We start from the raw sequence: 13,938 nt of genomic DNA, 5'->3' as shown, positions 1-13,938 counted from the left end.
AAATTGGGAGAGTGTGGGGGTTGGCAGTAAACTGATAGAGGTCTTTAAGAATATGAAAGGGATTGATAGGGTATTTTCAGGTGAGACCAGAGCTAGGGCCTGTGTATAAGATAGTTGCTAATAAATAAACTTTTAAAAATGTATTATTTCATTGGATGTGGGCAGCCCGCTAGGCCAACTTTTTTCCGCATACCTAAATGCTTTCGAGAAGGTGGTCGTGAGCCACCTGCTTGAACTGCTGCAGTCATATAGCGATAGAGGTTTACAGCATGGAAACAGGCCCTTCAACCCAACTTTTTTTGCCGCCTTTTTTAAAAAAAGCCTAAACTAATCTCAATTGCCCACATGTGGCCCATATCCCTCTATACCCATCGTACCCATGTAACTATCTAAATGCTTTTTAAAAGATAAAGTTGTACCAGCCTCTACTATATTCTCGCCCCCTATGTTCTCATCCAGTCTACGTAGTGTAGGTACACCCATTGTTCTGTGTTTGGGAGGGAGTTTCAGAATTTTGACCTAGCGACTGTGAAGGAATGGCAATACATTTTCAAGTCAAGATGCTGTGTGGCTTTGAGGGGAACTTCCATGTGTTGGTTTTCCCAGGTACTGCTGCCCGTATCCTTTTGGATGGTAGTGGTCAGGGTTTAGAAGCTGCTATCTAAGTAGCCATAGTATTTTTATGGTTAGTTGAGTTCACTTTCTGATCAGTGGTAATCCCCAGGATGTTGTTAGTGGGAGATTCAGCGATGATAGTGCAATTGAATATCAAGGGACAATGGTTAGATCCTCTCTTGTCAGAGATAGTCATTGCCTGGCACTTGTGTGACGTGAATCTTACTTGCCACTTATCAGCCCAATTGTGGATATTGTCCAGCTGTTGCTGCATTTAGACATGAACTGCTTCAGTATCTGAGGAGTCACAAATGTTGCTGAACACTGCAATCATCTGTGAACATCCTCACTTCTGATCTTATGATAGAAGAAACATCATTGATGAAGCAGCTAAGGATGGTTGGACCCAGGAACTCCAACAGTTCTGGAACATCTGCTGCCTTTGTCATTCCAGGTGGTCAAGGTTGCAGTTTGGAAGGTACAGCCAAGGTAGCCTTAATGAGGTGCTGCATTGCATCTTATAGATGGTCACACAGCTGTCACTGTGTGTTGGTGGTGGAGGGAGTGAACATTTAAAATGGTGGAAGAGGTATAAGATGTAGGAACAGAAGTAAGCCATTCAGCCCATCAAGTCTGCTGCACCCACAGAACATGGACTGCAGCGATTCAAGAAGGCAGCTTACCACCACCTTCTCAAGGGCAATTAGGGATGGGCAATATATGCTGGCCAGCCAGCGATGCCCATGTCCCACGAATGAAAAAATACTATTCAATGAGATGATGACTGATTTGATGTAACAATCTACAACTCCACTTTCCCACCTTATCCTTTAAACCCTTAATTCTCTTACTGATTAAAATTCTGTCTATCTCAGCCTTGAACATAATTAATGATTCAGCCTCTACAGCCCTCTGAAGTAAAGAATTCCACAAATTCACTACCTTCAGAGAGAAGAAATTCCCCTTCACCTCTGTCTTAAATGGTGACTGCTTACTTTGAGATTATGCCCACTGGTTCTAGAATCCCTCACAAAGAGAAACAACCTTTTGGTATCCACCCTCAAGTGCCCTGAGAGTCCTGTATGTCTCAATAAGATCACCTCTCATTCTTCAAAACTCCACTGAGTACAGACCCAACTCTACTCAACTTCTCCTCAAATGAAAATCCCTCCATACCCAGAATCAACCTAGTGAATCTTCTCTGGACTGTCTCTAATGCCAGTATATTTTTCCTTGGATAAATGAACCAGAACTGTTCACAGTATTCCAGGTGTGGTCTAACTAGTGCCTTGTATGATTTTAGCAAGACTTCCCTATTTTTATACTCCATTCCCTTTGGAAAAAAGGTCAACATTCCATTTGCCTTTCCCCTATTACCTGCTGAACTTGAATGCAAGTTTTTTGTGATTTATGCATGAGGACCATCAGGCCCAGGTCTCATAGAGTCATAGAGGTTTACATCATGGAAGCAGGCCCTTTGGCCCAACTTGACTGGGGAAATAATAATGGGGAACCAGGAAATGGCAGAGGAGTTAAATAAATACTTTCTGTTAGTCTTCATGATGGGAGACATTCATAGCTTTCCAAGTATACTAAATAATTAAGAGGGGAAAGGAGGAAATAAAACAATAATTATTACTAGAGGAAAAGTACTAGGAAAACTAATGAGGCAGAAGGCCAATAATAAGGATATTATTAAACTAGGAAGAGGGCAGAAAAGATTTCCTAGGATGCTACCGGGACTTGATTTGAGTTATAAGGAGAGACTAGATAGACTGGGACTTTTTCTGTGGAGCATAGGAGGCTGAGAGGTTGTCTTATAGAGGTCTATAAAATAATGAGGGGCATACATCAACTAGATAGTCAACATCTTTTCCCAAAGGTAGGGGAATCCAAAACTAGAGGGCATGGGTTTAAGATGAGAGGGAAGAGATACAAAAGGGTCCAGAGGGGCTTTTTTTTCATACAGAGGATGGTGAGTGTCTGGAACAAGTTGCCAGAGGTAGTAGTAGAGGCGGGTACAATTTTGTCTCTTAAAAAGCATCTAGACGGTTACATGGGTAAGATGGGTAAAGAGAGATATGGGCCAAACATGGGCAATTTAGACTAACTTAGGGGTTAAAAAAAGGGGCAGCATGGACTTATAGACTGCTCCCATCAGCGTTTTCTTACCTGCACCCGTATGGATTCTGCATCTTCCGATCCAAGAGCATTTCTTGCTATTGTTCTTATTTCACCGTATACTAACACAGCAGATGAAGGGTCATCTTGACTCAAAAAATTGCCATGAGCGTAGACAAGACTCATGGGTGGAGAGGGGACTCACAATGTTGAAATGGCGGCGTGGGCTTGTTGGGCCGAAGGGCCTGTTTCCCGTGCTGTGTTGTTCTTTGTTCTCTCCCCACAGATGCTCTCAGGCCTCCTGAGATTTTCCGGCATTTTCTGTTTTTGTTTCAGATTCCAACATCTGCAGTATTTCGCTTTCATCATTACCTAAATAGCTGTTCAACAATATGCTTTTGCTTTGTGAGCCTACGTATCCCTTCTCTGGAACCAATAAAGTAGGCTGATTTGTCCTGGTATTGAGCTACTTGAGTGTTGTTGGAGCTGTACCCCTTCCAGGCAAGTGCATTGTATTTCATTGCACTCCATCACCCAGTTGGGAAATTCATGAGAAATAGTGAATTCATGAGAAACCTCTTACACAGAAATTGGTGAGAATGTGGAACTTGCTACCAGAGTAACTAAGGCAAATAATATACATGTATTTAGGAGAAGACAAGTATAAGAGGGAGAAAGGAATAAAAGGATAGGCTGCTTGAGTGAACTGAAGTCGGATGGGAGGAGGCTGAAATGGAGCACAAAAACCAGCACAGACAGTCGTGTGGACCAGTTGGGTTGTGTGATAAATTGTAAGTAAAAGTTCTCGACAGGAAGGTAATCAGATAAAAATTGGCACAGAGCCAGAGGGGAGACATAAGGACAGGTCAAAGAAATCGGTTTAAGGATCATCATCAAGGGGCAGGAAAGAAGTGGGTAGGTTTAGGGTCAGAGCTGAAGGCACAGTCACCACCTGTGGAGGGATTATGGAACTGGAGGATGAACAAGATGTCAGTGCTGGAGGAGCACAGTGATCCCAGCAGGTTGTGGGAGGTTCCAGAAATAGGAAGGGCCAGTTTACAGATTGAGAAAGTTTAAATCAGTGACAGGGAAATTACCAAATCGAGGCACAGGCTCCAAAGAACAAGTTACTTCTATCTTCCACTTCTCCGAAATTAAATACCCCAAAAATGCTTCATAGAGGTGTGATCATAAAGGGGAAAGGATTGGTATTTATATCGTACAGCTGTACCGTGTGCAGAGTAGGATAATGGAGTTGTTTAGAGTTGTTTTGGTTTGTTGTTGATCTGTGGAGTAGAGCAGGATGTGCCTGAGCTGCTGATGAAGGCTATCTGAAGCTGTATCACTAACATGAAGCAATGTGTGTTCACCAGTGCGGATGTCCTGTCCCATTACTGTGAATGTGCTGACCGCGTGGCCTAATGGATAAGGCGTCCGACTTCGGATCGGAAGATTGAGGGTTCGAGTCCCTTCGTGGTCGTATTTTACAAAATCGTAGAATAATTTCTTAATCGGCTAATAATCATTCTTTTAAATGCAAACGTATTAATGTGGCGGTGACTCGTCAGGTTGGAAATTTTAAAGCCCTTTATTGTATTTAACATTAAATATTTACACTGGGCACGGCACAGCCCGAAGCCTCACGCCCCGCCCCCGGCAAACAAGCAGCAACCACACAGCACAATATAATTCAGAGCAAAAAAACAATTCCCCCTTCCTCCCACCCCCGATTCCGATATTGAAACTCATTGATTTCATATTCACCGTTTGTTAAATTAGATCCCCCACCTCACCGTCCCCCCCGATCCCCGGACTGTGATACAATGTGGGATTCCCCCAACCCGGACTGTGATACAATGTGGGATCCCCCCACCCCGGGCTGTGTTAGTGTAGGATCCGCCCACCCCCGGACTGTGATATAATGTGGGATCCCCCCACCCCGGGCTGTGTTAGTGTAGGATCCGCCCACCCCCGGACTGTGATACAATGTGTGTTTCCCCCTTCCCGGACTGTGTTATAGTGTGTGATTCCCCCTTTCCCCCCCACCCACCGGACTGTGATACAGTGTGTGAGCCCCCTCTCCCCCCTCCCGGACTGTGATATAGTGTGATTGTCCTTTCTCTCCCCCCCCACCCCCAGACCGTGAGATAGTGTGTGATTTTCTCCCCTCTCCCTGCACCCCCCGGACTATGAGAATCACTATGTGATTCCCCCAACCCAGACTGTGAGATAGTGTATGATTTCCCCTCCGCCCCCCCCCCCCCCCCAAACACCCCGGACTGTGAAAGTGTGTGTGTGATTCCCCCTCCTCCTCAAACCCCCGGACTGTGACACAGTGCGTGACTGCCTCTCCCCCCCCCACCGAATGTGATAGTGCGTGATTACCATTCCCCCCCCCTCCTCCCCACAATGAGTGTGATACAGTATATGATTACCCCCCGGACTGTGACAGTGTGTGAGTTAACCATTCCTCCCCCCACCCCCCCCAACGGCCACCACCACCACCGGACTAAGACACTGACGGTGCGTGGTTCCACCCACCACCCGGACTGTAACAGTGTATGATTTCACCCCCATGGACTGTGTCAGTGTAATTCCTCCCCTTCCCCCCCAGGCTGTGACAGTGTGTGCAATTTTACCTCCAGGACTGTAGTTCCAGTATTGTATTTATTTCAGATTTCCAGCATCCACGGTATTTCATTTTTCTGCTCTCTGAAGTCTACTACAATCTCCTTACTGTTCACATTTCCAAGCTTTGTGTCATCTGCAACCATTAAAACAATGCCCCTCTGTACTCAAATCCAGATTATGAATACGTATCTAAAATAGCAATGGTCCTAATATCAATCTGTGGAGAATACCATTGTTACTTCCCACCTCCCTGAAATAAATAACTGATTGCTGTGACTGTTTTGTACCTTAGCCAATTTTTATCGATACTGATATTAAATATATCTCTTTAATTACATGGGCTTCAAGTGAATATGGCTAATGGCTTTACTTCAAAATTATTACAAAGAAGCAGGTAGTTCTTCATATGTGCTTGCCCTGTTACTCATAATCCTTCACCCATCAACCCACCTATCTTGTCTATTCTATGGTGATTCAACCACTAACTCAGGAAGTGACTTCTACAGCTATATAAACCCACTGTTGTAAATCTCAGTCATGGCAGCAGGAAGGTAGGATTAGATCCTCAGCTGCAACTGAGAATCTAATAAAAGTAGAAAATCTATGCTATACCTCTTCATCAACTCTGTCTCATTAATATTGCTGTATAGATTCATTGTTATGATCGTCACTTTTACATTCAATATACCTGCCATTCAATGTTTTTTTTAATGACCGCAACCACTTGAGGTGTTGCTTTTAATGTTGTGAGCCTGAATCCCAAAATCATCTACTCGACCACATCATCTAGTTTAACTCTCTTTTTCCTCTTGTTTACTATGTGTCTTTCGACCTTCTCCTATAACAGTGAATTGTCAAAGGGAGCACAGTACATTCATGGTACCAAGATTAGGAATTATCTTCAACAGTGCCAAGCATTCTCTGACACTGAATTGTTACACTCATGATTAAGGCACATGTTAATACAGGGAACTATGTGGTTGAGGATTTAAAGGTCTGTCAAGAACAAGATAACTTATTGGAGTTTCACAATAATTTTATTAATTTGCTTTGTACAAGATGAGAGAATTGGGGCCCCTCAGGGATCACAGCTGTTGTTCCACGTCCATCTTTTCAGTCCAATCCCACCTTTCGGTCTCGTTTGATGGCAGACTGGATCCTTTTCTGTCGTAATCGTTCCCGTTGCATACTCTCCACCCTGGAATCACAACTCGTCAGTAAAAACTCAGCATTTTCCCCTCAATCCCTCACTTTTTTTTATCCTGCACTCCCCACTCACCAGCCATCAAGCACTCAGCCCTTGGTGAGGATGCTTCCATGGAATTGGACAGCTAGTCACAAACCACTCAGCTTTGTCTTCCATCTGACATTCTGCCCAACCATCCCCCCACCATTCCATTAGCAAAGTGGACAAAGCTTAAGGTTTGCAGTGCTTGTGCCAATTGTGCCAAAGGCACTTAGCTACCAATTGAGATGGAGTGGTGATCCCCCAAAATAAACCCCCAAAAAATGAGATCTCCCTTTGAATTAGTGTCTTCAAAATTGATTTTTTTTATATATAAAGAACTTGCATTTATATTGCACCTTTCATAATCTCATACACTCAAAATGCTCTCCAACCAAGTAATACTTTAAAAACGTTTTTTGGAATGTAGGAAAACTGTTGTAATGGAAGACAAAGAACAACACAGCACGGGAAACAGGGCCTTCGGCCCAATGAGCCCGTGCCGCCATCTTAACATTGTGAGTGCCCTCCTCTACCTATGACCTTTGTCTACGCCTATCTGACACCACAATAAAGGAACCGTAACCAGATTGAGGGACGACTAATTTAGGGACAATTTGTTAAGACATGCAGCAACTAATTTGTACACACCAAACTCTCAACCACAGTAATACAATAATCGGCAGATAATCTGTCCTAGTGATGCTGACTGAAGCCAAAACACTAGACAGAACTCTTCTGTCCTTCTTCAAAATAGAACCATGGGATCTTTTACTGAGGGGGCAAATCAAAGACCTTGTTCAAACAGGGTCTCACCTGACAGTGTGGCACTCCCTCAGTGCTGGAATGCCAGCCTCGATCTCTGCCTCAGAGGTGAGAACGATACCAACTACGGTGACACTAGGAAGCATTACCACCAGCAAAGAGAGCCTCTTCAGGGCCCCAAGCAACTATTTGTTCTTCCTTTCTTTAAAACATCACCTCATTCGCCGATTTTCAGCTTCCTCTTTGGATGGCAGCTTGGGTTTCTGACTCGCTGCTGCCACAATGTCACGAATCTTCTGCAGACAATTAGCGAGGTTTCTCATCTGGTATCTGCTGGAGTCTGAAGTGACAATCAGCTGCCCAGCTCGATTGATTCTGTTCTGGTGCTGATGGGAGAGGGGGGAAAGAAACGATGAAGCACAGAAAACAAATCATTAATATGACACAATTTAGGGAGTAGGTTTCTCCCCTGATGGGAAACAGTCATAGAATGACCCTGTCAGAGTTACCCAATAAGTCTCACTCTTCCCCACTCTTTCTCCATAGTCCTGTATATTTTCCCTTTTATGTATTTATCCAATTTCCTGTTGAAAGTTATTATTGAACCTGCTGCCACTGCTCTCAGACAGCACATCCCAAATCATGACAAAAAGTTGTTTTAAATTAGTCTCCTCTAAAGCTAGAGCTTCCAAGACATTAAAAGGAAACACTCAGAGTGTGGTGGGTGAGTGGAATCGGCTGCTGTCAGTGGTGGTAGAGGCAAATTCGTTAGGGTCTTTTAAGAGACTTTTGGATGAGTACATGGGACTTAATAGATTGAGCGTTATAGATAAACCTAGTAGTTAGAGATAAGATCGGCTCAACTTGTGGGCCGAAGGGCCTGTTTGTGCTGTAGTTTTTCAATGATTCTACGAAAAAAAAGTCTTGTGATAAATGGCAAGTTCCTAATGCATTAGAGAGCAGGCTGATTAGGCAGGTAAGATTCCAAGATGGTGCCGGAATGAGGCAACTTCTCGCAAGCTGTACCCAGCATACCTTCTAATTCTATCTTTTACTCTTGTTCTATGACATTCTGCACTCTCGTTTCCTTCTCTATGAACGGTATGTTTTGTCTGTATAGGACGCAAGAAACAATACTTTTCACTGTATGTTAATACATGTGACAATAATAAATCAAAAGATTAGAAAAGACGCAGAAGAGAACAAAAAAGTAATAGCGGGGTGAGAGAGAGTATAAGAATAGATTACTGGCTAAATTAAAGGAAACCCAAAGTCTTTCTAAATACAAATAATAACAATATTCAAAGGAAGGGTGGGGCTAAGTAGGAACCTAAAAGGATTCTTGTGAAGGCAATGGTATGGCTAAAGCAATAAATGAGCAGTTTACAATCACTTCACTGAAGAGGATGCTTTAAGGAAGAGGCAGTAGTGATATTGGATAGAATAAAATAGATAAAAAGGAGATACATAGCGAACCTCACAATAGAAAAGTTATTCATTCCAGATGGGAAAATACAGTGGAAATTGTGCAGGCCCTAACCACAATCTTCTTTGGAGATGTGGAGGTGGTGGCAGAGGACTGGAGGATTGCAAACCTTACACAGTTATTCAAAAAATGAGAGGGGAATAAATCTGCCACCCAGAGGTCAATCCTTTTCACACTGATGGTGGGAAAACTTGTGACGCACAACAATCCAGGACAGTAGGAATTGGATAATTATGGGCTGATAAATGAGAGTCAACACAGACTTGTTAGAGACAACTCACATTTGAATAACATGATCGAGTTCCCTGATGAAGTGATGGGAGAGGACTGGTCTATCCATGAACCTTCAAAAGGTATCTAATGGAATACCACATAATTGTTAGCAAAATTAAAGGCCATTGGATTAAAGAGACGGTGGCAGCATAAATACAATATTGGCTAAGGAGAACAGTGGTGAATGGGTTTTTTCCAGACTGGAGTGGGGTATGCCGAACCACCCCTCACCCCCTCTCCAAACTCTCACACACAGTCAATAATTTCAGGAGAGGGCTGAGGGAACAAGTGGTTGGGAAAACGAAAGGAAGTTATTTTCTGACCATTCTAACCATCCTCTGATCCTGAGTAGAACAGCTTACCTTGGTAGAGATTGCACTCCGCACATCTTCAGGAAGCCAGTCCGCAGTCGCAACATGGAACCTCACCTCCGCTTTAGTGTTCACTGTGACAGCAAAACACAAGCCAAAAGCAGAAGGTATTAAATATTCACTGATATCCACCCCAGCCCTGATAACCCACCGATATGCTCATTAAACCGAGTGCCCACTGGATGGCAAGCATCACCTTTCCCTGCCCAGGGGCCTGCACCTCCCACACCCTTCCCAGAGGCTATTGTTCAGGGAAATGCTGGGAGGTTATGTGTGGGATGGGAGAAGGCAGCTCACTTGAACCTGGTTCAGTCCTGTTGTGAAACGATGCAGCAAATTTCATCTGTCACCTCTGGTCAGCTGGGTCACAGAAAGACTTGATGTCTTAGGTGTTGGGAGAGGTGAAAATCAGCCAGGGTTTCACTCCTGATCATAATTCAGTGAAGCCCTCCAAGTCTGGGACAGAATCCTGTCAGATTGTTAAATCAGAACAGGGCTGACCTCAACATGTTGCCATTTACTTGAACTGGAGGTGGATTCCCTTGAACTAGGTTAACAGAGTATTGGGGTGCACCAGCAACAGCAGGAACATTAGAAGATATTCAACAACCAGTTTCCTCACCCTTGTTGACATTCTGCCCTCCGGGTCCACTGCTCCGACAGTACGTCACTGTGAGACGGTCTGTGAACAGAACAACATACCAGCAGTGAGGGTCCATGCTGCAAACCAAAGGATCATGTTCGCTGTAACATCCCCACTTAGCATCTTAAATAAAATCTGGAGACTGACAGAGGGCAAGGCCACCCACAGGAAACAAGAGAGAATCTAACCATCTCCCCTTGAAATCCAATGGCATTGCCATTGTTGAATCCCCAACTATCGATATCTGGGGGTTACCATTGATCAGAAACTGAACTGGACTAGCCATATAAATAGTGACTAGAAGAACAAGTCTGATGCTGGGAATTTTGTTAATAACAACTCACCTTCTGACTCCCTGAAGCCTGTCCACCACCTACAAAGCACAAGTCAGGAGTGTGATGGAATACTCTCCATTTGCGTAAATGAGCTCAAGAAGCTCAATGCTATCCAGGGCAAAGCAGCCCGCTTGATAAGCACTCCATCCACAAACATTCGATCCCTCCCACCGACACAAAGTGACAACACCTTCCAGATCCATGGTCAACCAGCAGATACATAGGAACACCACCATCTGCAAGTTCCCATCCAAGCCACTGACCATCCTGATTTGGAAATATATCACTGTTCCTTCACTGTCGCTGGGTCAAAATCCTGGAAATCCCTCCCTAACAGCACTATGGATGTACCCACACCACATAAGAACATAAGAAATAGGAGCAGGAGTAGGCCATCTAGCCCTTCGAGCCTGCCCCACCATTCAATAAGATCATGGCTGATCTGAAGTGGATCAGTTCCACTTTCCCGCTTTCTCCCCATAACCCTTAATTCCCCTGTTTATCAAAAACCTATCTACCCTTGACTTAAATATATTTAGTGAGGTAGCCTCCGCAACTTCAATGGGCAGGGAATTCCAGAGATTCACTACCCTTTGAGTGAAGAAGTTCCTCCTCAACTCTGATCTAAACTGCACCCCCCCCACCCCCATCTTGAGGCTGTGCCCTCTAGTCCTGTTGTCCTTTCTAAGCAGGAAGAATCTCTCTACCTCTACCCTATCCATCCCCTTCATTATCTTATACGTCTCTATAAGATCCCCCCTCATTCTTCTAAACTCCAACGAGTACAGGCCTGGTCTATTTAATCTCTCTTCATAGTCCAACCCCCTCATCTCCGGTATCAGCCTAGTGAACCTCCTCTGCACTCCCTCCAAGGTCAATATATCCTTGCGCAAGTGCGGCGACCAAAACTGCACATAGTACTCCAGCTGCGACCTCACCAGTACCCTGTACAGTTGCAGCAAGACCTCCCTACTTTTATATTCTATCCCCCTCGCTATAAAGGCCATATCTTATGTTCTTAATGTTCCATCTGAAAAAAAAGCACCTCCAACAATGCAGCACTCCCTCAGTACTGCATTCAAGTATCAGCCTTGAATCTTGTGTCCAAGTCTCTGGAGTGGGGCCTGACTCAGAGGTAAGAGTGTCCCCTCTGAGCTAGGTTGGTGCAGGGGTACTATAGCAGCAAGTGCCCATGCAGTTCACAGTGACTGGGGGAAGGTGAGGAGTGAAAAAAATCCAAAACAAGCTCAAGTTGAAACGAAACATTCGAAGTGTAGGATTGTGCTGCTGGATTGTGCTGGCTGCCTGTGTGACCCATCACAGCAAGTGAAGAAGCTAACTCTGAATGAAGCGGGCATTGAGTTTAGCAGGACAGACTTTCCACCCTGTCTCCATTGCAACATCTAACTGATTCTGTACTGATTCTGGGAGTATCATTCCCCACTCTGGCTGTGCACTCAATCCAGCAGTAAATCACTCCATATTTCAGATCAAAATTCATATTTTACTAGTTTAAACTAGTGTTAACATAGAACATAGAACACTACAGCACAAACAGGCCCTTCGGCCCACAAGTTGCGCCGATCATATCCATACCTACCAGGCCTATCTATAACCCTCAATCCCATTAAATCCCACATACTCATCCAGAAGTCTCTTAAAAGACGCCAACAAGTTCACCTCTACCACCACTGACGGCAGCCGATTCCACTCACTCACCACCTCTGAGTGAAAAACTTACCCCTGACATCTCCTCTGTACCTGCTCCCCAGCACCTTAAACCTGTGTCCTCTCGTAGTGACCATTTCAGCCCTGGGAAATAGCCTGGTGTTCTTTCTCCTACTTCTATGGTGTGTTCTAGATGACTTTTCCCATACTGTTTTAATGTCTTTTAAGATTCCCCTCATATATCATTGCTTGACAGTTGAAACTATTCACAAATACAACTCTCAAACACAGACACATGTGACAAGCTCACATACCTATGGGTATATCTGTGCTGCAGGAATTCTCTAACGTTCCATCCTGGGAAGGTAAAACAAAATATATTACACAGAGTTACATCACCGCAGCAGTACTTATTTACAGCAAAGGGCACTGTTTTCAGTCTTGTTTTAATAAACTGGACAGAAAAATCTGTTGTTGATTGCTGCATTGATAGCCCAAACAGCTGCCCTGTACCTTGACAGAATATCACAAGGTGCGTTACAGAGACACGTAAAACTACACAAAACACCAAAGGAGGTATTGGCTCAAGGTTTGGTGAAAGACGTAGGTTTTACAAGGAGGAATGCCAGACAAGAGAGGTGGAGAGCTGCAGGGATGGAATCATAGAGATCTGAGAGGACACTAGACTGGGGGGGGGGGGGGGGGGGGAGAGCAAAGTGGGGTGGAGCAAAGAGGGGTCATGGGGGGGACGAGGGCAAGGGGTCGCGGGGGGAGACGAGGGCAAGGGGGTCGCGGGGGGAGACGAGGGCAAGGGGTCGCGGGGGGAGACGAGGGCAAGGGGTCGCGGGGGGAGACGAGGGCAAGGGGTCGCGGGGGGGGCGAGGGCAAGGGGTCGTGGGGGGGCGAGGGCAAGGGGTCGTGGGGGGGCGAGGGCAAGGGGTCGTGGGGGGGCGAGGGCAAGGGGTCGTGGGGGGGCGAGGGCAAGGGGTCGTGGGGGGGCGAGGGCAAGGGGTCGTGGGGGGGGACGAGGGCAATGGGTCGTGGGGGGGCGAGGGCAAGGGGTCGTGGGGGGGGCGAGGGCAAGGGGTCGTGGGGGGGGCGAGGGCAAGGGGTCGTGGGGGGGCGAGGGCAAGGGGTTGTGAGGGGGGACGAGGGCAAGGGGTCGTGGGGGGGACGAGGGCAAGGGGTCGTGGGGGGGGGAACGAGGGCAAGGGGTCGTGGGGGGGGGACGCGGGGCAAGGGGTCGTGGGGGGGAGACGAGGGCAAGGGGTCGTGGGGGGGGCGGTGATGGGATTTTATCCCCGGAATTCAGTGCCCGGGCTCCAGCGGCAAAGAGGGTTCCCCCCGCCCACCTCTTCGTGCCGGGGGCCTCCGCTCCCGCTGTAATCCGCTCTGCTCTTTGGGTAAAGCACCTCCGGGCTGTAGGCGCTGCGGTATTCGCGCTGGAGGAGCCGGGCCCGGGAGCGCAGGAGGGAGGCTGAAACCCGCAGCAACTGGGCCCCGGCACACAACATGGCGCCCGCCGGCCGGCCTGTCCTTCCCAACATGGCGACAGAGCCGGCCTGTCCTTTCCAACATGGCGGACAGAGCCGGCCTGTCCTTTCCAACATGGCGGACAGAGTCGGCCTGTCCTTCCCAACATGGCGCCCGCCGATCAGCCTGTCCTTCTCAACATGGCGCCCACCGATTAGCCTGTCCTTCCAAACATGGCGCCCGCCGATCGGCCTGTCCTTCGCAACATGGCGGACAGCGCCGGCTTGTCCTTCCCAACATGGCGCCGCATCCTCTGTTTCGGGGGCGACAAT

The 13,938-nt window shown here is 46.4% G+C and overlaps 1 protein-coding gene and 1 non-coding gene across 2 annotated transcripts; one reads left to right on the top strand and one right to left on the bottom strand.

Moving 5' to 3' along the window:
• The first annotated feature begins 4,143 nt into the window (after positions 1-4,143).
• On the top strand, positions 4,144-4,216 carry trnar-ucg (transfer RNA arginine (anticodon UCG)). The gene has a single exon. It is a non-coding gene; the product is annotated as a tRNA-Arg (tRNA).
• Positions 4,217-6,388: 2,172 nt separating this feature from the next.
• mrpl58 (mitochondrial ribosomal protein L58) lies at positions 6,389-13,689 on the bottom strand. The gene is made up of 6 exons (XM_080209133.1): positions 13,486-13,689; positions 12,448-12,490; positions 10,110-10,169; positions 9,479-9,561; positions 7,574-7,743; positions 6,389-6,565 (listed from the first exon to the last, which is right to left on the bottom strand). The coding sequence occupies exons 1-6, from the start codon at positions 13,678-13,680 to the stop codon at positions 6,481-6,483; spliced, it is 636 nt and encodes a 211-aa protein (XP_080065259.1). The 5' UTR covers positions 13,681-13,689; the 3' UTR covers positions 6,389-6,480.
• Between the last annotated feature and the right edge of the window lie 249 nt (positions 13,690-13,938).

Source organism: Carcharhinus amblyrhynchos, chromosome 21 (genome assembly GCF_965287045.1).
Source record: "Carcharhinus amblyrhynchos chromosome 21, sCarAmb.v2.hapA, whole genome shotgun sequence".
Taxonomy (NCBI): domain Eukaryota; kingdom Metazoa; phylum Chordata; class Chondrichthyes; order Carcharhiniformes; family Carcharhinidae; genus Carcharhinus; species Carcharhinus amblyrhynchos.
This window is presented reverse-complemented; position numbering and strand designations above follow the sequence as displayed.

What these genes read in the sequence shown, in the direction of transcription:
- mrpl58 (XM_080209133.1), bottom strand. Translation starts at nt 13,680, where the DNA reads ATGTTGGGAAGGACAGGCCGGCCGGCGGGCGCCATGTTGTGTGCCGGG. An exon ending in GAGGCCCCCGGCACGAAGAG is followed by an intron (nt 12,491 to 13,485) that starts GTGGGCGGGGGG and finishes TTACCTTCCCAG; the next exon opens with GATGGAACGTTAGAGAATTC. An exon ending in GGAGTGCAATCTCTACCAAG is followed by an intron (nt 7,744 to 9,478) that starts GTAAGCTGTTCT and finishes CTCTCCCATCAG; the next exon opens with CACCAGAACAGAATCAATCG.